The sequence below is a fragment of the Poecilia reticulata genome, chromosome 18, assembly GCF_904066995.2.
Source record: "Poecilia reticulata chromosome 18, P_reticulata-male-v2, whole genome shotgun sequence".
In the NCBI taxonomy this organism is placed as follows: Eukaryota; Metazoa; Chordata; class Actinopteri; order Cyprinodontiformes; family Poeciliidae; genus Poecilia; species Poecilia reticulata.
The window spans coordinates 29439347-29465210 of NC_088847.1; the positions used below are offsets into that span (position 1 = coordinate 29439347).

Genomic DNA, 25864 nt, shown 5'->3' on the forward strand with positions numbered 1-25864 from the left:
CTTTCATTACCACACCAATCATTTTCAGAAATATGATTCTTTTTTATATATATATATATATATAATTTGAATCTTTCATGTGCTTCTATTAACACAGCATGTACAGAAACTTACCTCCGAGCTACGGGTCCGTCCCTGGCGAAAGATTTCCCTTCATCTGTACCCTCGTCGAAGGCATGCGGTTCTGTAAAGACATACCTGCCAGGCGTGAGGGCAATCTCATCTGCACGTTACCCGCTCCCCACCTGGATCCACTTGCTTCGACCCGTAACGGTAGTCAGTGTGTTAACTGGAACGCATACTACAACATATGTCGTATTAGTGGACAAAACCCAAACTTGAACTCTATAAACTTTGACAACATCGGCTACTCCTGGATCGCCGTTTTCCAGGTGAGTTCCAGATTTTCCCTCTGTCACTTTGTCCATCTACACCATGTTGTCAGAAGTATTAAACGCTCTGAATTCACACACGTATCAACCTGAGTGACGAAACTTTCTTAATCCGTAGAGGTCAAAATGCTGTCTGCCAACCCCCTGCCGTTTTAACAGCTTCAGGGTTTGAGGGTTTGTTTATTGTAATGTTTGACTGTTGTTCCAGGAGTCTGTTTATGATTTTGGAAGACAACAGCGTTTTACTCAGGCCAGTCAACCTCTTGCACACTAAATGCAGTCCTCTGTGTCTCTATTGACCTTGCATTGTATTCGGGTCATATTGAAACCAGAGGGTTCATCCCCAGAGCTTTCCTGAAGATTTGGATGCATCAAATTCTGCAAAATATCTTGGTGTGCTGAAGCACTCTGCATAAGGTTGACACTATGGTCTGGTTCCACAGACGACATCCAATCATTGTCCAAGGACAGAGTTCACTGAGCTCCTGATAGAGATGCATTCTTTTACCAATGTTTGTAGAAGCAGTCTCAATGTCTAGTTGCTGGTCTCTGAATTTAATGATTTGGATGGGTGAGTGAATATTTTGAGCAATATAGAGTGTACACCATGAGCCAAATTAGACAAGAGGACTTTGGTACTTGTAACTGTTTGCTTTTTAATGTCTAGCTCAGAGTGGACCACTTCAAGATTTGCATTTATCTGCAGACATGCAAGGTTTAAATTATAATTACTGTAAACTTTACCAAAGGATGATCTGAACTTCACAGCTACCTAATCTGTCCTGTCTTGTGACTGGACTTCTGTGTGTTCATCCAATTGTTTTTATAACTCTGACCCACGAGATCTTGTTTTCGTTCTGTCTTACCAGAGAGTCAATTCACATTTCAGACTTTTTTATTGTTTTGTGCTACATTTTCCCCTTTGTTTTTTTCTGTGTCTTTTTCTCTTCAGTCTGTCACACTGGAAGGCTGGTCTGACATAATGTACTATGTGATGGACGCACACTCCTGGTGGAGTTTTGCGTATTTCGTCGTCCTCACAATTGTAAGTTTCTGTCTGTATGAGCTGGCAATCTATGGAGTCTCAAAAAAGCCTCAGGGCAAAAGGTTGTAGAGAAAAATGGACATTTCGTATGCGATGCTCAACAACTGAGATTTTCCCGTCTGTAAATGATTCGTTAAGTCGTTTTTTTTTAGATCATAGGGTTTGTTTTTTTTTTGCGCGCTACCTCACATTAGTATTGCAATAAGTTTTATGTTCCATTGCAATAAATTAGCAAATACACCCTATTTTGTATACAGTCAGTACTAACAAATGCTAATTTAAAATGGTACACCTTTAAAGAGCACGCTTGTACATTCTTAACTCTTTGGTTAAAATGAACGTGTTAACTGCGTATTCATAGAACTGCACGTGACAACAGCCCATTGTTAACTATTCGGGCAAATAAACACAAAAAAGACACAATCAAAACTGTCAGATGGATTTATTACCCCATGAAAATAACAAAAAAATAAGAGCTTTTCAAAACCTTGTTCTGTAGCAGAAGTACTTTCAGTATTCAAGATGCTGCATGAACAGACCAGTAAATACATTATTGCAAGGGAATTCAAAACACATTGCAAGGGAACGCAGAAGTATTGCATGGGAATGCAATACTTTGTTTTGCTAGAGAATGCATCACTTTTGTGAGGTTTTTCTTAACCTTAACGTCCACAGTCATTTAAACTTTTGCCATCGGAAGTTCAAATGTACGTGTACCACAACTAAAAGCGATGGCTGCTATTACCTAGCTGGGTACAGTATATTTGTAAATCGCATCATAATGTCTCTGTTTGTCTTTTGTAGTACCTTTTTCACAGTACAATTACTGTGAATTGGCCCCCACAAGAGCAAACTGAATGGAATGGCACAGTTAATATCGCATACAAGCTACAACCTAATTACTTGTTGTTTATGTCTTGATGCAGCTCGGCTCCTACGTCATAATGAACACATGTGCCGTTGTTATTGCCACCCACTACTCAGATGCCATGAAACATAAGCCTGGAAAGAAGTTTCCTGGAACTGTGAGCTTCCGTGAAGTTTGGAATGGTGTAAAGGCAAGGATTTCAAAACTCATCTCAAGGTTAGAGTTACATAAATAGCCACATAAATCTTCCTTTAATTGTAACAAACGTCGAGGATGTGTTTTAAGGGCCAAAAATCTACAACCACCTGAAAAACTCACACAAAAAAAATGGGAACTTATCACCTTAGAAATACAATCGTTTGTAAATAAATGAACAAAGGTCATGCATTGCAATCCACAACCCCAAGAGTTGAGGAATAAGTAGATAAATAATCTAATAAATAATAATTGTCATTTAAACTCAATATTTGCTGTAGTATAAATTAATATTTTGTAAATAAAACATCATTCTTTCAATATTTATTTAATAGTTTATTGGTTCCTGTCAAAAATATAAAATAAATAAATAAATAAAAATTTATAAACTTTGTAACTGACAGCCATCTTGGCAGTAGCAACTGATACTTACTTTAGTACTGATGTAGCAAAATTAGCTTAGCTATTTTAGCTTTTATTTGCAAGCTAAGATGGACATGTAGCCTATGTGGACGTTACTACTGGAGGCGCACATATTTATCCGCCAACCAATTTCCTTACTTTTGGGAGATCAGTGATCGGCTGATGCTTACGGCGGGTAGGAGAAGCATTCAGACCCCGTTAATTTTGTTCACTCTGTGATTCACCGCAGCCATTTGCTAAAATCAAAAAAAGTTTATTTTATTTCTCATTAATGTGCACTCAGCTGCGGAGCCCTCTAGGGGAGATGGGCAATTTTTTTTCCCTTTTGCTTTACCTTGCAATGTTGTGCTAATCAGTTCGTGCCGCATAGCTGAATACTGTTAGCCTTTCTCACGTGGCCATCATACTTTCTGCTATAACATAAGGCTTTCGTGAGGTTTTTCCATGTATCTTAATATCTCGTTTTGATCTGAAGTTTTATATATTTTTCTTTAGGATAGAAATGCACCAGAAACCTATGATATGAGCAGAACCTTTACATAAGTAGGAAAGAAAGAAAAAGATACATCCAAACTATTTGGACTATTTAAATTAAAACTAGTTTTCGTAAAGGAAGGAATTTCAGGAGCACTCAATATGTAGAATGAGTTCAGCTTGAAAACAAGCACTTCCTGGTTCTTAGGGAATTCATGTTGCTCTTATTGTTCCCTTTAATTGTCAGATTGAGTAGCTTGCGGAGCTCCCATCATCATCACCACATAGAGGAATCATCACTGCTGGTAAATAAATTCACACCAACAAAGTTTCTTCTTCTTTTTTTTTTTTTTTGATCTACTACTAACCAGGGCCTGACTCTGTTTTCCACCAGGGCCGGTGCTGGCTGCCTATCCGTAGGAAGCTAGAGATGCTCGTGACAGGGACATACTTCAACAGGTTTATCACAATTGCTATTCTGCTCAACATCCTAACCATGGCCATCGAGCACCATGACCAGGTAAAATGTTGGCATTTGTACATATTTCGAAATGTTTTTGGCTACATATGCAATATTTAATATGAATTGTGATTCTGAGTCACATTTGTTTGTTTGCTTTATTATTTTTTGAAAAGGAGTATTTTAAGCTCTGCCTCTCACACTTCTTCAAAGGCGTTTCAAGCTGCCTTGTTTCTCCACTAGGGATGCACCAATTCACTTTATTCACTTCCTGTACTGACGCAGATATCTGAGATTTAGTTTCGGCCGACACTGATCTGATACAAAAAAACAAAAAAACACTTCGTTGTATGGACCTTACCACAGGGGCCCCGTTTCATTGGCTAATACCCATTTTACGTCACAGCGCAGCTACCATGTGCGTGACCGTCTCACAAACACAAGCTACAGTAGTAAACACATGCTAATGTACATTGTGGACTAGCAGACCGGCAGAAGGTTTTAGCATCAGGACTCGGAAAAAAAATGGTTCTCCACTGTCAGTGGGGTATCTGTACAGGCGATGTCAGGTATCCTGATCATATTTGTGGAACTAAAATTCACAGATTTCCAAAATCTGAAATGGAAAGCCTTGCTTGGATCAAAGCTTGTGCACGACCGCATTTACAGCTCAACCGTCGTAGGATCAATAAGATATATTGTAATAATTTTGAAGTTTGAAATATTTTAAGGAGGCCTATAATGTGTGAACAATGACCCCCAAGTCTGAAAAAAATAAAGTCAATAATAAACACATCCATCCATGATAACCTTTTAGCCAAGTACAGCATAATGGCAGTACCGATACAACTTCTACACCTTGAAGCCTGTCTGTTACACAGCCTTATGTTAGCTGAACAGATCAATATGCAATGTGTACCGTATCTGACATACATTAAAGTTTTTATTTTACCTGAAAAGGCTTTTTACTAAACTGTAATTGTGTTAGCCACGCTAGCACCGAGTACAGTGTATCAGGCCTAGGCACATTCGAACATTTGCCAAACACATAAATCACTGATTTCAAAAGTAACCCTCAAAAGCATGAAGCCTTGCAAGAACAATAGGTATCAGTGATCTTGTCCACAGCTACATTAATGCTGAACGTGTGAGGATCTGCTCTTTTTCTCATCGACCGGTAGGATTTAGCTGTGACGCGCACAATGTTGGAGGCATCCCGTGACTCAAACATCTTGATGTCGTCCAAAAAAGATGACATGAACTTGTTGGTTCCCTTGTCCATTGTCGTGGCTGATATTTTGTGAAAATCCGGCAGAAAGGCTAATCGACTCAGTAATACTCTGCAGAGAGTCAGTCGAAATAAAATTACACATAGAAACTAAGCACCGCGAGGCTTTGTTTGTGAGACATGCAGCCACGTGGGATTTTCGAGGGGCGTTTCTGGGCGGAGCTTGGTAAGGTCCATTGACTTAAAAAGTTGTGCTTTTTAAGCACAGATATAAATGTACTGAGTTACAAATTTATTTGGTAACTCTGCACCAGTACAGCACATTTAAATATACCAATTGCTTCACAGGCTTGGTCAAACATGTAAAAACAACATAACTTTAACTTGTTCAGTCAATGGAATTAGGAGTACAACACAGCCAATGTGAAATAAATAATAAAGAAACTGACACCTACAAAAATAGTAGGTTGACTGACTACCTTGGCCAAAGATTAAAAGAATAAACTGCAACAAACCCGCTTTCAAATTTTTCGAAAAGTGCAATTAGGAATTCTAAATATAATGTAAAATAAATAAAGCATGTGTTGGAGATTTTCCCTTCTTCAGCTTACTTCGTAATGTATGAGGTTCAAGAAGAATCCATCCATCCATCCATCCATTTTCTTGCACCCTTTTTCCCTCAGTGGGGTCGGGAGGGGTGCTGGTGCCCATCTCCAGCCAACGTTTCGGGCGAGAGGCGGGGTACACCCTGGACAGGTCGCCAGTCTGTCGCAGGGCAACACAGAGACACACAGGACAAACAACCATGCACACACACACTCATACCGAGGGGCAATTTGGTGAGGCCAATTAACCTGACAGTCATGTTTTTGGACTGTGGGAGGAAACCGGAGTACCCGGAGAAAACCCACGCATACACAGGGAGAACATGCAAACTCCATGCAGAAAGACCCCAGGCCGGGAATCAAACCCAGAACCTTCTTGCTGCAAGGCAACAGCTCTACCAACTGCGCCACTGTGCAGCCCCTCAAGAAGAATCAGCAAGTTGAAATCATCAATCCCGTTTATTAAGGCCAAAATGCAGCGCTGGTCCATCGCCATGTTTCCTTGTGGGAAAACACAGCAAATGGCGCCTGACAACAGTTTGATTCATTTTCTAGGCCTCTATCTGAGCTACGCCATAAAGAGGGCGTTCCCTGATGTGTCATTTCCTTAACCATACGTGTGTGTGTGCGTTTTAGATGAAAGCATCTAAAAGAGAGAGAGAGAGGGAAACAGAATCATTTATTCCAAACACATGACATTGCTCAGTTCACAAGGCATAGAATTAGACTGAATAGATCTGCTCTTTATGCTTTTGCAATAAACAGTTAAACAGTTAGTCAATTAATCGGACAGTAAATTAAAATTAAGTCAATAATTTTTGTTTTTCAGCTTATTGTTTCTTTGTGCCTTTTCTCTCTTTCTACTGAAGACACTGGGTGGCTAAGAAAACAGCCAAATAAACACTATTTGACATTGGGGGAAAAAACCCAAAATGGAATTGGTTTCAAAGCCGAACGCAGCTGCAGCTGCTCAACAAACGGCGTACAAAAAGGACGGTGAAAAGTGCATAGCGCTCACACACTGATGGTGTAGTTCACTTAATCGCTAAAGAGATGCTGCCCCTTTAATGTTGTTGAAAAGCCGGCATTTTGATAAAGGTTGCAAACGTTTGGCAGCCAGTACGAAATGCCTGGGAAAGTATCACAAATGGCGATTCCACAACTGCACAACAGTGTTAAAGAGGACATACATGCGGAAATCAAAGATATCCCATTTTACTCTGCCCTGTTGGACATGTGGTCAAGTTCAAATATGACCCCATATGAGCTTGACCAGACAGCGTATAGCTGCTGACTGGACCCTGCAAATATTTAGAAACCTGATATTTCCATGACGCTAAGAAAACCTGAAAAACTGGGGACTGGATGAGCACAAACTGGTCTGCATCACAGCAGACAACAGTGCCAGCCATGGCCTTATGAATCACACACATTGTCATCAAATCTATAATCTTTTTCTATATTAGGGCTGATGCAGATATTAATATCAGATTGGTGCAACTCTAATCTCCACACTCGCTGTGTCCAGGGTTCGTACGGGTGCTTGAAATCCTTGAAAAATGCTTGAATTGATATTTAAACTCTGCAATTCTGTAATTAAATTCAACATAAAGTTTTGTTAAAAGCTTAAATTTGGAAAACATTGTTTACAGTTTAAAGCAGATATTTCCGTACACCTAATGTACACGATACATTCTTGGTAACAGTAACAAATGATACCATATACAGTGATCTCTCGCTATAACGCGGTTCATCTATCGCGGTCTCACTACTTCGAGAAGTAGTGACTTCGCGGTCACATTGCATTGTGTTCTGCGTCCTGATTGGCTAAAATATACGTATTACAGATTTGCCATTCAGGAGACGGAAACTGAAACTTTGAAGGCCTGCTGAGAAAAACACTGTGGCCTGTAGGCTCTGCCCTAGATACAGCTGTGAATCTCGAAAAGCAGGTTGGAGGAGAAAATTTAATGACACGACTCCGGATGCCGTTACTGATGCACATGCACATCCGCTGACCTGAAAACAGGTTTTAGTTCTTTGGTTTCAATGTAGAGTATTTAATTATGCTGTGTAATAGTTGTGAAAAAATAAATAAAGGTAACTACTTCACGGATTTCACTTATTGCGGGTTACTTTCTGAACGCAACCCCTGCAAAAAACGAGGGATCACTGTAGTGAATTTAAATGTATTTTTTTAGTTCATTTGCATTGCTTTGCATCTCCAAAGAATGGTGCTGGAAAAGCTTAAAAATGTACCTTGAAAATGCTTGACGTTTTCTGTGGGAAAAGCGCATGAACCCTGTGTTTCTCTTCTTCCTGCAGCCTGAGATGTTGACGGATGTGTTAAAGATCTCTAACTTTGTCTTCACGGGTCTGTTTGGCCTGGAGATGATCCTGAAACTGGTGGCCTTGGGGCTTGACTACTTTCAGGACTGGAGCAACAACTTCGACTGTCTCATAGTTATCATTAGGTATGGTCTCACCTTGACTCATAGGTTTAAGTCAGTATCCAACGAAATTCAAATAGACACCGTGTTGACCTTTTGCAGCTATGTCACTTAATCGTTTGAGGCGCCATGATGGACGTCGGAAGTGGGGGACGGGGGTGTCGAACACGGCAGCTGAAATTGTTTTTCCAAGTTGTTTGAGTCGGGCTAATTTGCCTGTGAACGTAACGCACCTGGTTGGGGTTCAGAGACGTGGCGCATTTACAAAAGTTGGAAATTCCTGGCCTTAGAAACCGACCCATACGTCCTCCCTCCCGACTTGTTGATCAAATTACTGACTTTACCTGAATTCAAACCAATTTATTTTTTTTATCACTGTATCAAAAACAGCATTTCCTCCTACACTTGAGCGACATTAAAAATGTACATAAGACTAGACACAAACCAGTTTTGTCTGTTTGTGCAGCCGACCGCGCATCATCCTGTGTCCATTTTTAAAGGGAAATCAACTAAATAATACCAATATTAGGTTGCAGATGTCTGTTTCTTGACAGGCTCTGAAGAGACGCACGGCTTGTTTTGACATCCATCATGGCGGCGCGGGCAGAGATCTGAAGAGCGTGACCTCACGTGCAAAAGGGTCAATACGTAGTTCTCATGTGACGTCACACTTTCGTGAACTTTGTAATTGACGGCCATTTTGGCAGGCGGTTGCTGTGGCGTTGCTATGACAACAATAACAATCTGCAAGCACTGAACTAGCTCTTGCCTCATTCCTAACTTATAAACAACATAAGTGCCGTACAGTAGTTACTCAACTGCAATTTTTGAGTACTCTGCCGACCTCCCCATAACACTAAAATAAATATCAGTGATATTTGCTGTTCTTACTGTCGAAGTTGTGAAACTAGCTTAGTTAATGTAGCTTTTATCTCCAAGCTAAGACGGATATGTTCTTTGTGTTCACTAAGTAGTCAACTATATCGCAATATGAGATCGGATGCGTGCGCCTGCCTGCTAAGAAGGCGCGGATCTCTTTCGGTTCAGGCTTGTGGCAACTGTGCATCGGATTTAAATTTCAAATGGTTCTCTGTTTCAGAGTTACACATAAGATGTAGAGCTGGGCTGAAAAACGTATCACGACAAAAGCATTTCATATTGGTCGATATTGATAGTTATTGGTCAGATTTTTTGTTTTAAATATCTGGAATACCCGTCAAACAAGGGGCGTGGACCTTTCATGTTTGATCCACAGTTTTCACTCTGTGCAGTTTTCTTTTATTATTTTGAAGCAGTTACGACCAGGCCTGTCACAATAACACATTTTTCTGGGCGATAAATTGTCTCAGAAGCTATTGCGTTAAATGACAATATTGTTGTTTTAAGACCCTTTTCAAGTTATATAATAAGAACATATTCTTAAAGATGAATGAACTTTATTTCTATCAGACATTTAACCCTGGAACTGAAAAATGTGTTAAATATCCAATAGAAACAACAAATAATATAAATTATAAAGTCTCTGTAAACAGAATTTCCCTTACAATAAATAGTTAGCTGAGACCAGTGCACCAGACTGAAGACTTTTGTTGTCCAGCTTTTGGAAGAGAGAGAGAGAGAGAGAGAGAGAGAGAGAGAGAGAGAGAGAGAGAGAGAGAGAGAGAGAGAGAGAAAAGAAAACAATAAATCATGCAAGTCAAAATTATTGAGTTTGTTTATGACGTGATTGATTGATTTATTGCTTATTGCGACAGGCCTATCTAAGAGGTATGGCGGCAAAACCTTAAACTGCGGCTATACAACTTACTCAACAGGTTGTTGCTTGGCAACCAAAGAGAAAGTGAGTTGGTTGACGCCACCCGTCTTACTTAAGATGCCCACGAGAGATTGAGCAGCTAAATCCTTTCCTCTGCCTACAGCCCCCAGAACTCTACGCTGTTCTGGATAAGCTATTGGAAATTCTGTCGAACATATAATCTATCGATACTGATCATGCGTCAATCGCAATATGTATTGTTATTAATTTATTGCTTTGCCCCAAATGAGACACTAACAGGAAAGCAAACTAAACTGTTTGTGCCTTTCAGTCTGTGGGAATTGCAAGCTGAAAGTGACAGCAGGCTGTCGGTCATGCGTGCGTTTCGAGCCCTGCGGTTCGGGAGGCTTGTGCATTTCCTCCCCTACCTGTACAGACAACTGATGGTGCTGAAGAGGACCATTGAGGAGGCAGCCATGCTCTGCTGGCTGCTGTTCTTCATCATCTTCCTCTTCAGGTACATTCTCGCACCGAATCCCAAGTCTAGCAGAGGACAGATGAGCAACTTTCACTTCCGTCCGGTTTTGTCCCTGCAGCGTCGTGGGAATGCACATGTTCGGCTGCCTAATTAAGGGAGACATACGTGACTCCGGCAGCAAAAGCTTCGACAAGATTGACCCGCGGAAAAACTTTGACGACCTCCTTTGGGCTATGGTCACAGTGTTCCAGGTCAGAATAACTTTTTTTAAAGTTTTTTGCACTGTTGTTTAGTTTATTTATTTTGATATTCATGCAGGTTCTGACGTTAGAAGATTGGAACTTTGTCCTTTACAACTGCATGGCCTCCACCTCACCATGGACTGCCGCGTTTTTCGTGTTGATTATTATTGTGGGGAAGAACGTGATTCTCAACATCTTGGTGGGGATTGTTGTTCAGAACTTCCAGAACCAGGTCAGAATCAAAATCTGCTACCCGCACCGCCATCCATTTTCACAGAGCGTCTACAGTAATAAAAATGCATTGTCTCTTTTGTTGTTGTTCTTTTATCTAAAAGCCCGAAGATCACGCAACGCTTTCAGGAATTCCTCTAAGCCCTGAACGTCGCGTAAGTCCTCAACTTCCTCTCATTATTTATTTCAATCACCCCCTGCTGTGATGGAGTGTTAGGGTTTTCTGTTCATTTACGAGAATATAGTTGTTATGATATTAGCTGAATGTTGGTTCAGTTTTACCAGAAACCACAAACTTTGAGAAATAAACTTTGATAAAGTTATTTAAATATGACATGACTATCTTTAGTCTGTGTTGTTGCTTCTTTGAAATAAACACAATCATTTCAAATACTGCTGCTACTGATAATAATTTGATGCATATTAAGTATTTCTACTAAGTAACATCTGTAAAACTTGTACCAAAGTATAGCTTAATAAAATTCTCAACATTCCTTATTTAATTTTTTTGTTATTTTCTCATAACACGCTTGTCAAGATGGTAGATGGTTGGCATTGGGCGTACTGGCATCACTCTGAACTACGGAAACAGAGAAGTGAATTGCAAAAAGACGCAGATTTTCCAAAAACGAATCACAATCCAAACTTTTGATAAACAAATGATATCGATTTATCACCCAGTTCCATGACTATGCTTTGATCTGCTGAGGTCCTGCCCCCGAGGGCAAATTAGCAGCTCATTACCAGCCAATTTATCAATCAACCAGTCAAGTTTACTTGTATAGCACATTTCAGCAACAAGGCAGCTTGACGCGCTTTACGTCATAAAAGCAAAAAAAAAGAAAAAGCCATAAAACCAGTCAACAATTGAGAAACCGTTGATAAACATCACAATTTGACAAGTGCTATTATCAAAATCATCAATGCACGTCGAATATATTAGTTCCATTTACTATGGTTCAGAAGCAACTCTAAGTAAGCAGGAGGGTTTTATGGCCTGGATCTAAAGGATTTAAAGGAACTCAGATTTTCCTGAGATTTTATGGACATAGATTAACTCAAAATGATACATAACTGTAAAGTAGAAAGAAAGCATTAGATAGTTGAAACTTCTCTGTACATGTCATGAGTTGTCATCAAACAGACATAATTTCTCATTCATAAATATTTCAGACTTTTTTTTTTTTTTTTTGTCAGCTGACTGTAATTTCCGAACCTGACCAACTGAACGCTGAGTCCAGCTTTGATCAGGTGCAGCAACTTCAAGTGGAGGAAGCCGGAGCTGTCCCGACTGACCAGGAGCTGGTGAGTCTGTGTGAAAGACTCGCTTTAGCAAGAGGCTAATCTTGAAATTAGTTTCATTTTTAAATGATTTTTCATGTGAAAGCTGTGGAAGCTACTTAATTTTTAGAAAAGGATATTGAATACCATTCAATTATTATTATTTTTTTTTACATTTGTAGTAATTTTTTATTTACCTTGTATTTAAACCAATACAGAGGTTTGTAAAAGTGTTCATACTCCTCAAACCAGTGGTGTCCAAAGTCATTTGGGGCCAATGTCCTGCATGTTTTAAAGGTTTCCTGACGTCTTTCTGGAGGTCTCCGTAACATGCTGAGTAGCGAACAAAGCCATTTGAATGAGCTGTGTTGAAACAGGAGCACATCTAAAAACATGCAGGACTGAAGACTGACTTTGGACATCCCTGCTTTCAATCAATTCATCAGCCCCAAACTTCAGAATGTTTTCTTCACCATAAAAATCTCCAACAATTTAGAAAAAGTTGCAAGATTTGTCTTTTTTTTTTCAATCTCTAGAGGAGTCAACAAATCGACACATTTTATATGTAAGCAACAATGCTGCTTTTGTCCTGACCACAGCCCTGCATACCTCACCAGCAGGAGGGAGCGGATTGATCCAAAATACTTATGATATTGATAACAAGCCTGTATCGATATCGGATTGATACTAGAGTGATAAGATCCGTACTTTAATTTCAGATTTCCTCTTAAAATTATATTTTATTTTTGTGTTTCAGTTTCTCAAATCTGCCTCAAAACAGAGTTAGTTTTGATTTGCTCTCAAATAAATGTTTTTGCACTTTATTTTTGGAAAACCTGCACGTAAATCAGTATGGCATTAAAAGTAATTTGTAGTTGTCAATAACCTTTTTAAAAATCTGTCTTAGATTTTAGCAAGATAACTTGGAGGAAAAACAACTAAGGGTGTGTTTACACTGCAGCCTGAAGTGACCCAATTCCGATTTTTTTGACGTAATGCGACCTGTATCCGATCTTTTCATGGCAGTGTGAACAGCACGGGTCAGATTCTTTTTCGAACGTGACCCATATCCGATACGTATCCGATTTAAATGCGACCTAATGTCCAGGTCGCATTCATCCAAAATGAACGTAACAGATTCGTCACTGATTCAACAAATCTCACTATTCTGTGTCCTGATACACGCAAGCTGGAAGAAAAACAACAACCATGACGGATTATATGAGGATTAAGTTGTTAATTTGCTGCTCCGGTTGGACAACAACTTCAAATATATAAGCTAAGCTCCACCGTTAGCCTCCATGTTTACTTCCGCAAACACTGAGCTCTTCTTCTTCTTTTTATGGCGGTTGGCAGAACACTGAGAACGTTGACGCTAGTGCGCCCTCTACTGCACATGCGGGACACTTTCAGGTCGTTTCCCCGTTCAGACTGCAGAACACATACAGGTCGCATTTACTGGCAGTGTGAACGGCCCCGGCAAAAAAATCGGAATTGCCAAAAAATCGGAATTGGGCAATTCCGATTTTGGGCAATTCCGAGCAAATCAAAACAAACTCTGTTTTGAGGCAGATTTGAGAAACTGAAACACAAAAATAAAACATCATTTTAAGAGGAAATCTGAACTTAAAGTATGGATCTTATCACTCTAGTATCAATCCGATATTGATACAGGCTTGTTATCAATATCATAAGCATTTTGGATCAATTCGCTCCCTCCAGCTGGTGAGGTATGCAGGGCTGTGGTCAGGACAAAAGAAGCATTGTTGCTTACATATAAAATTTGTCGATTTGTTGACTCCTCTAGAGATAAAAAAAAAAAGACAAATATTGCCACTTTTTCTATATTGTTGGAGATTTTTATGGTGACAACACTCTGCAGCACCACTGCAACCCTGTTATGCAAGCACGCAGAGCTGCAGTGAGCCTTCAGGCTGCAGTGTGAACACTGAAAGGTCAGAAGCTTGGTGACATATTGGAAAAAAAAAATACTGGCCCCAAATTTACTTGGAATCGAGTTGCATTGCATTCTCCTAACCCTCAGCTCATTCCCACACTTCGCCGCCCTCCTCTGTGTTTTGGTTCCACCCTCTTTGCTGAAATTTTTCAAATGATGTCAGCTGTTGGCTTATGGTGTCACAGGTTAGTTACACTTTAAATACTCATGAGTTCCTGGACGCTGTGCCTGTAGCCATTAAGCACAGCGTCAGTCGAGTTCAACCAGTGAAACTTCTTGAAAACTTTCAAATTATTTCATTCATCCTGTTAGAAAGGAGGGACAACTGACTTGTGACTGATTTACCCCATAGCGAGCTCTAGGCTGGAAGCGCTGGTTCAAAGAGCATGAAGATTGGTCCTTCTATGTGTTTTCTCCACAGAATAGGCGAGTCACACACACACATACACACACACACACACACACACGCTCAGAAACAGAAATCCACTGTCGGTGCATAAAGATGTGTAAAGCTGATTGAGGTCAATAAATTAGATTTAGTTTGATTTAATGTTGCAATTTGAATTATTGCTGAGACTATCAAATTCTTAACAACTAAATTGGTATCTATATCTCTCACAAACTGAAGAAAGGGAGAATGTAACATGATTTGTATGTTCAGAAAAAAAATTATCATCTTCTTTAATATAATCATCTATTTCGTCATCTCCAAATGCTTAATAACTGCATCTGTGCGTTCGCAGGTGGCGTATATTTTGCGACAAACTGGTGTCCCACAGGCATTTCAACACGGCGATCCAGCTCGTCATTTTGCTGAACTGCATTACTATTGCTTTTGAGAGGCCTACCATCCTGCCTGACAGCAAGGTGAGAGACACTTCACACACAGCAGATCTCCCCCAGCCCGCTTTTCACACACACATTCACAGACAAACGCATCCCGACAACGGGAGGCGAGCTACACGTTCTGCGGCCTTGTCGCACAGTGGTGTGTGAGAGATGCATCGACACACCCAACCCACTGACAAGACACTGAGAGAAATGAGCTGTGCTGTAGAAGTTGTATCATGTGAAGTGCACGTGTTTTTCAGGAACGATTTTACTTGGATAAAGCCAATGACGCCTTCTCCGCCATCTTTCTCATGGAAATGCTACTGAAGGTCAATTTGGCTTTTTAGCAATACTATGATATCTTAAACAACTAACTTGTATTTCAAACGTATCAGATGTTTCTTTTCTTTTTTTTTTTTTAAATCAGATGATGGCACAAGGACTGATCATTGGGAAAACCACCTATTGCCACAGTCCCTGGAACAACTTGGACGGCTTTTTGGTAGTCATATCTGTAATAGACATCGCCATCCTGCTGGGGACGAAGGAGGAATCCTCCAGACCTCTGGCCATCCTTAAAATACTGCGTCTGCTACGTGCGCTCCGTCCCCTCAGGTGCATCCTTCATCGTGGTTTGGCTTATGAAGACTGGCGTTTTGACGCGTCTCTAGAAGCATGCGCCGACCGACCGACAGATGCCGATATGTTGTGTTTGTGTAATCTAGGATGATTGAACGGACCCCCCAACTGAGACTGGCCGTGGAGGCGCTGTTAGCTTCTGTTAAGCCCATGGGAAACATAATCATCATTTGCGGCATTTTCTTTTTCTTTTACGGTATCCTTGGAGTGCAGGTTGGTTGGAGAGTACGCGCAGCAGGTTTAACTTTTATTAACACTTTCGATGAAAGTTAACAGATCAAAGATGGACCAGAAACATTTTCAAATGGTCTATAAAGGTCTGTACAGGCCCTCCCCCACAGTAACCATATAGAGAACATAGAAGGAGATGTCCTATAGTCATCTACAAATGACTAGGAGTTTTTTTTTTCTCAGTACACTTTTTGGCAAAAACATCTCCGTTGCAAGTGTCCAGGACCTAGAACAGGATGCCCATCTTTTAAAACTCTTAAAAAGTATTGAATTTTTGTGTCTAATATTAAGGCCTTCAGATATCTTAATTTCATAAAATAATGTAATTAGCTTTAAACATGTTAATCGTAGGTCTTACATTTTGATGTGGCCCAACTATATACTCTCGTGGGACTTTTCTGTCAGGCAAAAGTTTAACATTTTCACTGACCGGTTTGGACAGTTTTCAGGGGGTGCCACTGACTACCATGTAGGATTTTCCTTTCACATCTATAATAATTCCCTACTTTTTGTTGGTCTATCACTATTATTACTCAGTGAATACTTTACATTTTTTGTAGTAAAGTGACAGAACATCAAAAGGTTCAGTGATAGGCCACTGAGTACTTTCTTTTTTTGTGTGTAAAAGCCTGCATGATTTGAGGTAGTAAAGGAAACACTGTATTTTTGTCTTTCCCTCCAACTGCAGCTGTTCAAGGGAAAGTTCTTTTACTGCCATGGTTCCAATGTATCGATGATCGTCAACAAGTCGGACTGTCTCTCGTCCAATTACGAATGGTTGCTTAAGGAGTACAACTTTGACAACCTGGTTTCGGTAGGAATTGTTTACCGTGTGGTTTTCTTTCCTTTAGCTTTATTTAACAGCTGATCATATGATTTGTTCAATGGAGGTTTCAGTTTTAGACCAATAGTTTAAGCTACTTGTAATGCAATCTAAAGAAAAAAAAAAAAAGAAATTCCAGTGTGTCAAATCAAGACTGGAATTTCTTTGCATATTATATATATTATATATACATAATATATTATATATACATAATATATTCGAATTATACTTGCTTGATGATTTTTGATTATGGCCTTTGAGGAAATGTGTTTGTTGCTTAGCATTGTGCATCTCTTTCAGGCTCTGATATCAGTGTTTGTCATGTACTCCAAGGACGGCTGGGTCGAACTGATGTATGACGGGCTTGATGCTGTTGGAGTGGACCAGCAGGTATTTGGTTTCACTCCTGCATGCAACTAAAGCTTGACAGAATGGAAAAGAGAAAAGATTTAATTGTGGAAGAAACACGGCTCCTGAAGATTTCCCAGGTCCTTTTGTAAAAGCGCCTGCTGGTAACTTTGCAAAGATGATTAGTTTAGTTGCGAATGGGGACTTTTTAGATCTGGCTTAGCCTATCTCCCTACGTTTGCTGTGTCTAAACAGAAAATAGTGGCAAACACAGCAACTATAGAAGTGGTTCAAATTTTCTAGATGGGGACACATACTGATACCGATTGGTTGCTTCCATGTGGTTAAAAAAAATGAGACAGAGACCAATAACTTGTGTTCTACTATTAGAGCAGTCTTTCACATACTGTGGTTCTCAGAGCACTGGTGTTCCTTGGGCGCCCCCTACTGGTCCTGCCTGTAAACAACCGTTTATTTGCCGTGACGTGAGGTCAAAGTGCGCCGCGTACAGCTAGCTTACCAAAGAATTGTGTTGCAGACTAATAAAGGATAAGTGGCTTAAAACCGGGTCACTATGAAGAAAAACTGAAGATGCAGGTGGAAAGAAAACAAGGACTACTTACACGTCATACCTGCTGAGAGCATTGATGCCGTTCTCGAGCAATTCAGTTCTTTTGAACGGCTCTGTGGCAAGAACGAGTCTCAGTGGGTGAGAACTGTTCTTTGTTTTTTTACCACTTTGCTTGCTGCTCACATGTCAGCAGCTGTTGTTGTTTTTACTTAATTAAAAATTATTAATTAAATAAATTGAAATGTTATTAAACTGAATTAATTAAATACAATTGATAGAAATCGGCGGGTAATTTTATGCTTAATGGTGCAGAAGGGGATTTGTTTTTGTTTCTGGCAAAGCAACTAGAATAATAAAGAATAAGTGTGTATTAATAAGTGTTATTAATACACACAGCACTTGGTAGTAAGGAACAACTTGTTTTTTGAGTTCCATGTGTTTGACATAAGTGGAAAGCGTTGAATCCCTCACTTTCAGGACCTGTAAATAACTCAAAATGCCCTGAGTGGACATGTTCATGGCTTTGTCGTGGCCTGTTACATTTACCAAACAGCATGGGTGAACAAAGAAAACAACAACAATAAGCGCATTAAGAGACCAATATATTCATTTCAGGTCGTATATATTAAGACGTTTTATCGCGAGGCAATTTCAGGTTAGGTGGTCTGTGAGTGTTTGTTAAATAGGTTAAGTCATCCTCAGCCTGAATAGGTTTGTTTTAGAGCAAAGCAGTATTCCTACAGTTTGTGGTGTTTTTGAGAGAGAAAATGTTTTGCACCAACATCAAGCATGCAGGCACAGAGACTCCAGTGGAAGGAACATAGATGTTTTCTGTGTATGTGTTTGTTCTCAGCCTATTCCCAACTACAACCTGTGGATGCTTCTCTACTTCATCTCGTTCATCCTGATGAGCTTTATATTGCTCGACATGTTCATTGGGGTGATGGTGGAGACGTTCCACAAATGCCAACGGGAGCAGCGGATAGCTCATAGACCCAAGTCAAGGGCGCCCTCTGGTAAGACTGGTTATGATCTGGCTTGTCTACAGTGAAAGCAAACATCTCTACAAGCTGAAAGCAGCAGTGCAGGGCTCCAAAAAGTATTGAGTCGACTATAGCTAAAGACAAGCGCCATTACTTGTAAGAAATCAAGCGAAAACCATGTATGATTTTCCTTCCACATTGCAATTCTACTCTTCTTTATGTTGATTCAGACATACACTGGAGTTTGCAGCTGTAAAATTAGCAAATGTGTATGCTTTTGTAAGGCACCGCAGGTGTCGTGACGCACGTATCTTTTAAATGTATTCCAGTGATCGAAGAGGACGCGTTTTTCCTTCAGTATTCCACTACACGTCGAAGAATACACACCGTGTGTACCAGTCCTGCTCTGGAGTACTCCATTACGACCTGCATCTTCCTCAGCATGTTTGTGATGGGAGCAGAACACTTCCAGCAGCCTAAGGTAGACACCCTCACACAGGCTGAAACAGACCGAAAGATTAGCTCGTTTCAGCTCTCGGGCAAGAGATTGAGCAAGTTGTCTCTTTGTTCAGTATATATCAGTTCTTTTAGAGTGGGTCTTCTACATCTTAACCCTCTTGCTGATCGTTGAAATCATGCTGAAGGTCGTCGCATTTGGCATTGTGAGGTACCTGAAAGACAGGTAAGAGACCTTCTCTCTCACTGCTTCTCTTTTCTGCTCTAGTTTTTCCCAAGCCCTTGAAGGTACCTAATGTGTCTTATTGTACGTGTTTAGCTGGAACATGCTGGACATTTTTGTCGTCCTGATTTCTATGATCAGCGTTATTGTGGGCCAGGTGAAGTTCCACGAGAAGATCCCAATCAATATGGGCATCTTCCGTGTGGTGAGAGTCCTCAGGCTTGCACAAGGTACAAAACCAAACACCGAGGTGAAATGTGTTGTGGTTAGTCTTGGACTGCGTCTCCTGACCGTTTCTGTTGTTTCTGTTTAGTTCTCAAGACCACAAAGATCAAAGTTTTGCTCAAAACCATCATCAGCACTCTATCGCAGGTGAAACACACACTGTGGTATCTTGGATTTGAACAAAGGCAAAAAAAAAATCCTTCTAATTTGAAATGTTCCAAAATAAATATTTTTTAATTCCCTACACAAAGTAGTTTCAAACCTTAAGAATTTGAGCCAAAAAAAAATTTAAGACAGGGAAACCAAAACAAAAGGCTTTCAGGAACGTTTCATAATTTGCTCACCTTTGGTTATGACTCTTAACATAAGCGATGAACGACAGCGACAGGCAATAGACTTCGCCACTCAGGGTGAAGCCCAACATATGGCACCAAAAAGGCACCAAACACTGTGTTTTAAATGTCCTGCTTTCTGCACTGTGCAAATTTCATGACCTGCACATTTAACCTGCTCTTTGATTTCAGGTCGGAAACATCAGTCTCTTGTTCATGTTTTTCTTCTTCATCTATGCTGCGCTTGGAGTAGAGCTCTTTGGCAACATCGGTTAGTCCCTCTACCAATCCACTAAACACAAAAAAATGGGCTGCCCTGGAGGTTTGTAATCGGTGTGCGGTTCTTTCTTTGGTTGTTCCGTTTCGAAACAGAATCGCAAAACGAAAAATTATTATTAGATAATGGAAATGTTTGTTTCTGTCTTTAAAACCTAAATGAAAAAAATGTGAATGAAAGGTTTTAAAGACCCTTCATCTAGGTCTTTAAAACCTAAATGAAAATGTGAAATGTTCCACAGTTGAAATACAACTGTGAAAGACTCACACAGAGAGAAAGTACCTATTAGAAAGTTTATCTGACAACTAAAAATTCTTTGGCGCTTGGACCCCGGCAGAAGATGTGCTGCGGTTTATCCTGAGGATGAACTGCTCAGGATAAGGATTAGAGATGTCTTTCCCCAGGGCTCGGGCACTGGTGGGGGAGAGGATGCCAATGGACTGTAGGGATAATGGAAAAAATTAAGCGCTGAAGGTGGAGGAGGGTTGGAGGATATATATATATATCCTTCTGGATATATATATATATCCAGAAGGATCCCTCAAATGGTTCAGTCCCATCCAACTATCGGCCAATAAGCTGTCTCTCTACAACATGGAAGCTCATGTCAGGCATCATAGCGGCTAAGATAAGCACATGGATAAATACATGAGCAAGGCACAGAAGGGCATAGGCATAAATAGCAGAGGAGCCAAACACCAACTCCTTGTAGACCACACAGTCGCCCGAGACTGCAAAACCTGACACACCAACCTGTGCACCGCTTGGATTGATTACAAGAAAGCCTATGACTCAATGCCACACACTTGGATCATTGAATGCTTAGAGATGTACAACATCAATAGGACTCTAAGAACCTTCATTTCAAACTCGATGGGGCTGTGGAAAACCACCCTTGAAGCCAACTACAAACCACTTGCACAAGTGTCCATCAAATGTGGCATATACCACGGAGATGTTCCCACTGCTGTTCTGCATAGGCCTGAACCCTCTCAGCCAAATCATCAACAAGACTGGCTACGGATACCGACTCAAGAATGGGGCCACAATCAGTCACCTCCTCTACATGGATGACATCAAGTTGTACACCAAGAGCGAGCGAGACATCGACTCACTGATCCACACCACCAGGATCTACAGCACTGACATTGGGATGTCATTCGGACTAGAGAAGTGTGGTCGGATGGTTACAAAGAGAGGGAAGGTCGCCCACACAGAAGGGGTCTCACTCCCAGAAGGAACAATAGCAGACATAGAGCACAACTACAAGTACCTGGGAATACCACAAGCAAATGGCAACCTCGATGAGGTCACAAGGAAAGGAGCCACAGACAAATACCTCCAATGAATAAGGCAAGTCCTGAGAAGCCAGCTCAATGGCAAAAACAAGATCCGTGCAATAAACAGCTATGCCTCACCAGTAATCAGATACCCTGCCGGAATAATTAGCTGGCCAATGGAAGAGATGAAGGCCACGGATGTTAAGACTAGGAAGCTACTAACCATGCATGGAGGATTCCACCCCAAATCCAGCACCCTGAGACTGTACACGAGCCGTAAGGAAGGAGGCAGAGGACTAGTGAGTGTGAGAGCCACTGTCCAGGATGAAACATCCAAGATCCATAAATACATCAAGGACAAAGCCTCAACAGACGATGTGCTCAGCGAATGTCTCAGGCAATGGGGAACAGAAGACAAGGTGCTGGAAGTACCATCATGGGAGGACAAGCCCCTACATGGGATGTACCACCGACAAATAACTGAAGTGGCTGATGTCAGGAAAACCTACCAATGGCTGGAGAAAGCTGGACTCAAGGACAGCACAGAGGCTCTCATCCTGGCCGCCCAGGAACAGGCCCTAAACACCAGAGCAATAGAGGCTCAGATCTACCACACCAGACAAGACCCAAGGTGTAGGTTGTGCAAGGAGGCCCCTGAGACAGTCCAGCACATAACAGCAGGGTGCAAGATGCTGGCAGGGAAAGGGTACATGGAACGACATAACCAGGTGGCGGGCATAGTGTACAGGAACATCTGTGCAGAATATGGACTGGAAGCACCGAGATCAAAGTGGGGAACACCCCCAAAGGTGGTGGAGAATGACCGAGCTAAGATCCTGTGGGACTTCCAGATCCAGACAGACAAGATGGTAATGGAGAACCAACCGGACATTGTGGTGGTGGATAAAGAACAGAGGAAAGCCGTTGTGGTGGATGTAGCAATACCAAGTGACTACAACATCAGGAAAAAGGAGCATGAGAAACTGGAGAAATACCAGGGCCTCAGGGAGGAACTGGAAAAGACCTGGAAGGTGAAGACCACAGTGGTGCCTGTGGTCATCGGGGCCCTCGGGGCAGTCACCCCCAAACTGGAGCAGTGGCTCAAACAGATCCCAGGAACAACATCAGACATCTCAGTCCAGAAATGTGCAGTTCTAGGCACAGCCAAGATACTGGAGGAACCCTCAAGCTTCCAGGCCTCTGGTAGAGGACCTGAGCTCAGAGGATGTAAGAAACCACCCGCGGAGGGTGAGAAGGGGAATTTTTAAAATTTTTTTATATATATATGTATAATCATCTTGTGGGTCCTCCTTCATCCTGGTGGTCTGCTCAACTACAAACTCGCTTTTCTGATTTTTAGATTTGGAAACTGACAAAAAATAAAGTTAAAAGATTTATTTGCTTGGGTATTGATATGTACAATTTAATCTCCATCAACAGTTACTTGCTAAGCTCAAGATGAAGAACTTTTATGACACCTCAGATTTTGCTCACCATGGTGTGATAGGAGATCTAATTGATTCACAGGCTGTTCCAAATTGATATGTAATTGAAAAAATGGACCACAAAGCATCGATGAGTCGATATTTTTATCTACACCGATTGCCAAGGAGGAACTCTGCAAGGTAGGCACAGATTACTTAGTGCTAGCAAGTGCTAGCTACCACACTGTTTGAAGCCAGAGAAAAGAAAAGCCTACCTTTCAACCAACGCTGCCCTCTTTCCCCATACTTTGAGTCTTCTTTGTTTAAGTTTCTCCACACTGTGCTTCTGTATCGACAAATATTGAAACAAAGTTCCCAGGATTTCCTCACCTTCCAATGTTTGCACCCTGTTCAGATGACGCCGTTCCGTTTGTGATTTGCTTGGTTTGGTTGTCCACAGGAAGCCCCAGTAAAAAATAAAACGGCTGATATCTGCAGCAGATGTCACAAAGCTATGTGTGGGTGTTGAAATTACCAAAGCTGTTTGTAAAACCTGGAATCCTCCTGTAGATATATGCACTTATAAAATTTAAATCTCAAATTTGGTTGGACCATTAAAATAGACAAAAGAAACAAAACAGAACACGCACATTTTTGTCTTGTTTTGAAACGGAAGAACCAAAGAATGAACCTTGCGTAGATTGTTGGAATTGTCATTTTGTTCAGTTTATATCACTTCAGTTCATTTATATTGCGCCAATTCACAACAGATATTACCTCTTTGCACTTTACAAGACAAAACACATCCAGTTTCTATAGAGAAACATGCAGTCCGTTTCACAAGCCGCTTGTACAGGCAGATTTAATTACATACAGTCCAATTCCATCCTAATTATAAGTCAAGTTTAGTTTTATTGCTGTACTTGACAAAAAGCATTTAGTAGCTAAACTACAGGGTTCGCTGAGGGTAGGCTAAGCCACTCTTAACTTTAAATTGTATTAAAAAGGAAAGCTTTAAGCCTAGTCTTGAAAGTAGACAGGATGTCTGCCTTGTGGACTAAAACGTATGACTCTGGACTCAACCTGACTGAAACTCTTCAAACTGATCATTACTGTGTAAATGCTCACAATAGATTAGACGGGATTTTTTTTTGAGGAATTTTGTTTGTCTCTGTGTTGATCAGCATGCTCCATAGACTTCCCTTGCCTCGGCCTGCACCGCCTCAGCGACTTCAACAACTTCATGCTGGCCTTACTGACGCTGTACAAAGTCAGCACAGGAGATAACTGGAGCGGCATCCTGAAGGTACGCATGAACACCGTGACTTATTGAATAATAACGTGAGAAAAACTGGCTTCTCACGGCAAGAAGGAGCCTTTCTCCAGATGACGATCGAGGAAATCTATCGATACATTTCAGATAATTGGGTCACTCAACTAGGATGAGATCAGCAGCACATGAGTAATGTTTGACGCAGGCAGCTCGTCAGTATCCTCCATTCCCTTTTGTCGCATATTTGAGACATTGTTAAACTATATTTATGGACATTTATGTTGAAAACAAGAGTCTATAAAGTCTTTGTTTTTGTTTTTTTGTACAGTCAGGTTATTTTGGCCTTCCTATTTATATGATTTGATGTTCAAATTAAAAAAAATATATATTCAAAAATACTTTATTGATCCCAAAGAAAAATGAAACGTAGTTGTACCTCGTATTGGAGTGATTGTAGATGGTAATGGGAACAACAGTTTGCATTCTAAATTGTGTTCTCCGTGTTGATTTGTGGTTTTGGCGCTAAAACAAAGTGTCGTCGATGAAAAGTGGCATACGCACATCGACTGTCTAAGAGTTTTTTATCTGTCTGCACAACTGCCAAATGGACACACACAGTGGGAGTAGAACATTCCCACTATTGAATTATTAATTTGTGTAATGTTTCTGCATTTATTGAATTTTGCTATTTATAACCCTAGAAAATACAAAATAAAGTCGCCATCTCTGCCTTGCAGGACACGATGGTACAGTGCTTGCCTAATGACGAAACGTGTAACCCCTACCTGACCTATGCTTCTCCCATCTTCTTCACCTCCTTCGTCATCACGGTCCAGTTTGTTCTCGTGAACTTGGTGGTGGCAGTAATCATGCAGGCGCTGGATGACAGCAGGAAGGTAAAGTTGCCAATTGTGAACAAACAAACTGTAACTGATCTGAGGCTATGCTTAGGCCCTTTGTCCATTTAATAGACCCACGTGTGCCTGACCCTCTCATGCATGAACAAAGGTACACTGCAAAAAAAAAAAAAACACAAAATCCTATTAAGTATTTTTGATCTAGTTTATATTGCAAATATCTCATCACTTGAAATAAGACAAAACTTTTTAATACTGATCAAAAAGAACTAGGTCAACTAGCAGATTATTTCACTTATAACATGGGAATAACTTGTTAGAAGTGAAATGATCTGCCACTGAAACTAGTGCTTTTTGTAGGTTATTAAACCTTTATGATTCTGGATTATTAAGGCTTAATAAGATGTCGGCCCACAGCTTCAACTGTACTGGGGATTCTTTCTGGAATGTTTAAGAATGTATTTAGGGGAACTTTTAACTACTCTTCCATTTTTTTGTACAGTCAGGTTATTTTGGCCTTCCTATTTATATAATTTGATGTTCAAATTTTAAAAAAATATATTCAAAAATACTTTATTGATCCCAAAGGAAAATGAAACGTAGTTGTACCTCGTATTGGAGTGATTGTAGATGGTAATGGGAACAACAGTTTGCATTCTAAATTGTGTTCTCCGTGTTGATTTGTGGTTTTGGCGCTAAAACAACGTGTCGTCGATGAAAAGTGGCATACGCACATCGACTGTCTAAGAGTTTTTTTCATCAGAGTTTTCCAACACTGATGTTGGAAAAGAAGCCCAGGCTTGTAATCTTCAATCTAAATCATCCTAAAGATATTCTGTCGGTTGAGGTCAAGTTGCTCCACAGCAAACCCACTCATGCATGTCTTCATGGATCTGTCTGTGCACTGGTGTATCTCCATGTCAGAACAGGAACGGGGCAAACCAAACTGTTCCTACAGATCCGAGAGCATAAATTATCCTAAGTGTTCTAGTTTGTTTCACTAGAA

The 25864-nt window shown here is 40.6% G+C and overlaps 2 protein-coding genes across 4 annotated transcripts in view; both read left to right on the top strand.

Annotated features, from left to right (window-relative positions):
• LOC145548594 (uncharacterized) overlaps positions 1 to 25864 on the top strand; it is an 80195-nt gene that overhangs the window by 9077 nt on the left and 45254 nt on the right. The window lies entirely within an intron of this gene.
• LOC103460545 (voltage-dependent T-type calcium channel subunit alpha-1I-like) overlaps positions 1 to 25864 on the top strand; it is a 29758-nt gene that overhangs the window by 2800 nt on the left and 1094 nt on the right. Inside the window, exons 5-30 of the mRNA XM_081599278.1 lie at positions 98 to 392; positions 1345 to 1437; positions 2364 to 2521; positions 3645 to 3702; positions 3792 to 3917; positions 8016 to 8164; positions 10228 to 10413; positions 10493 to 10625; positions 10693 to 10848; positions 10952 to 11002; positions 12045 to 12152; positions 14438 to 14511; positions 14829 to 14952; positions 15177 to 15245; positions 15344 to 15531; positions 15642 to 15768; positions 16475 to 16600; positions 16910 to 16999; positions 18382 to 18544; positions 18841 to 18992; positions 19084 to 19193; positions 19287 to 19420; positions 19504 to 19562; positions 19940 to 20018; positions 23913 to 24034; positions 24739 to 24897. Of these exons, the coding sequence (XP_081455404.1) occupies positions 98 to 392; positions 1345 to 1437; positions 2364 to 2521; positions 3645 to 3702; positions 3792 to 3917; positions 8016 to 8164; positions 10228 to 10413; positions 10493 to 10625; positions 10693 to 10848; positions 10952 to 11002; positions 12045 to 12152; positions 14438 to 14511; positions 14829 to 14952; positions 15177 to 15245; positions 15344 to 15531; positions 15642 to 15768; positions 16475 to 16600; positions 16910 to 16999; positions 18382 to 18544; positions 18841 to 18992; positions 19084 to 19193; positions 19287 to 19420; positions 19504 to 19562; positions 19940 to 20018; positions 23913 to 24034; positions 24739 to 24897 (3289 nt within the window). The remainder of the gene's footprint in view (positions 1 to 97; positions 393 to 1344; positions 1438 to 2363; positions 2522 to 3644; positions 3703 to 3791; positions 3918 to 8015; positions 8165 to 10227; positions 10414 to 10492; positions 10626 to 10692; positions 10849 to 10951; positions 11003 to 12044; positions 12153 to 14437; positions 14512 to 14828; positions 14953 to 15176; positions 15246 to 15343; positions 15532 to 15641; positions 15769 to 16474; positions 16601 to 16909; positions 17000 to 18381; positions 18545 to 18840; positions 18993 to 19083; positions 19194 to 19286; positions 19421 to 19503; positions 19563 to 19939; positions 20019 to 23912; positions 24035 to 24738; positions 24898 to 25864) is intronic.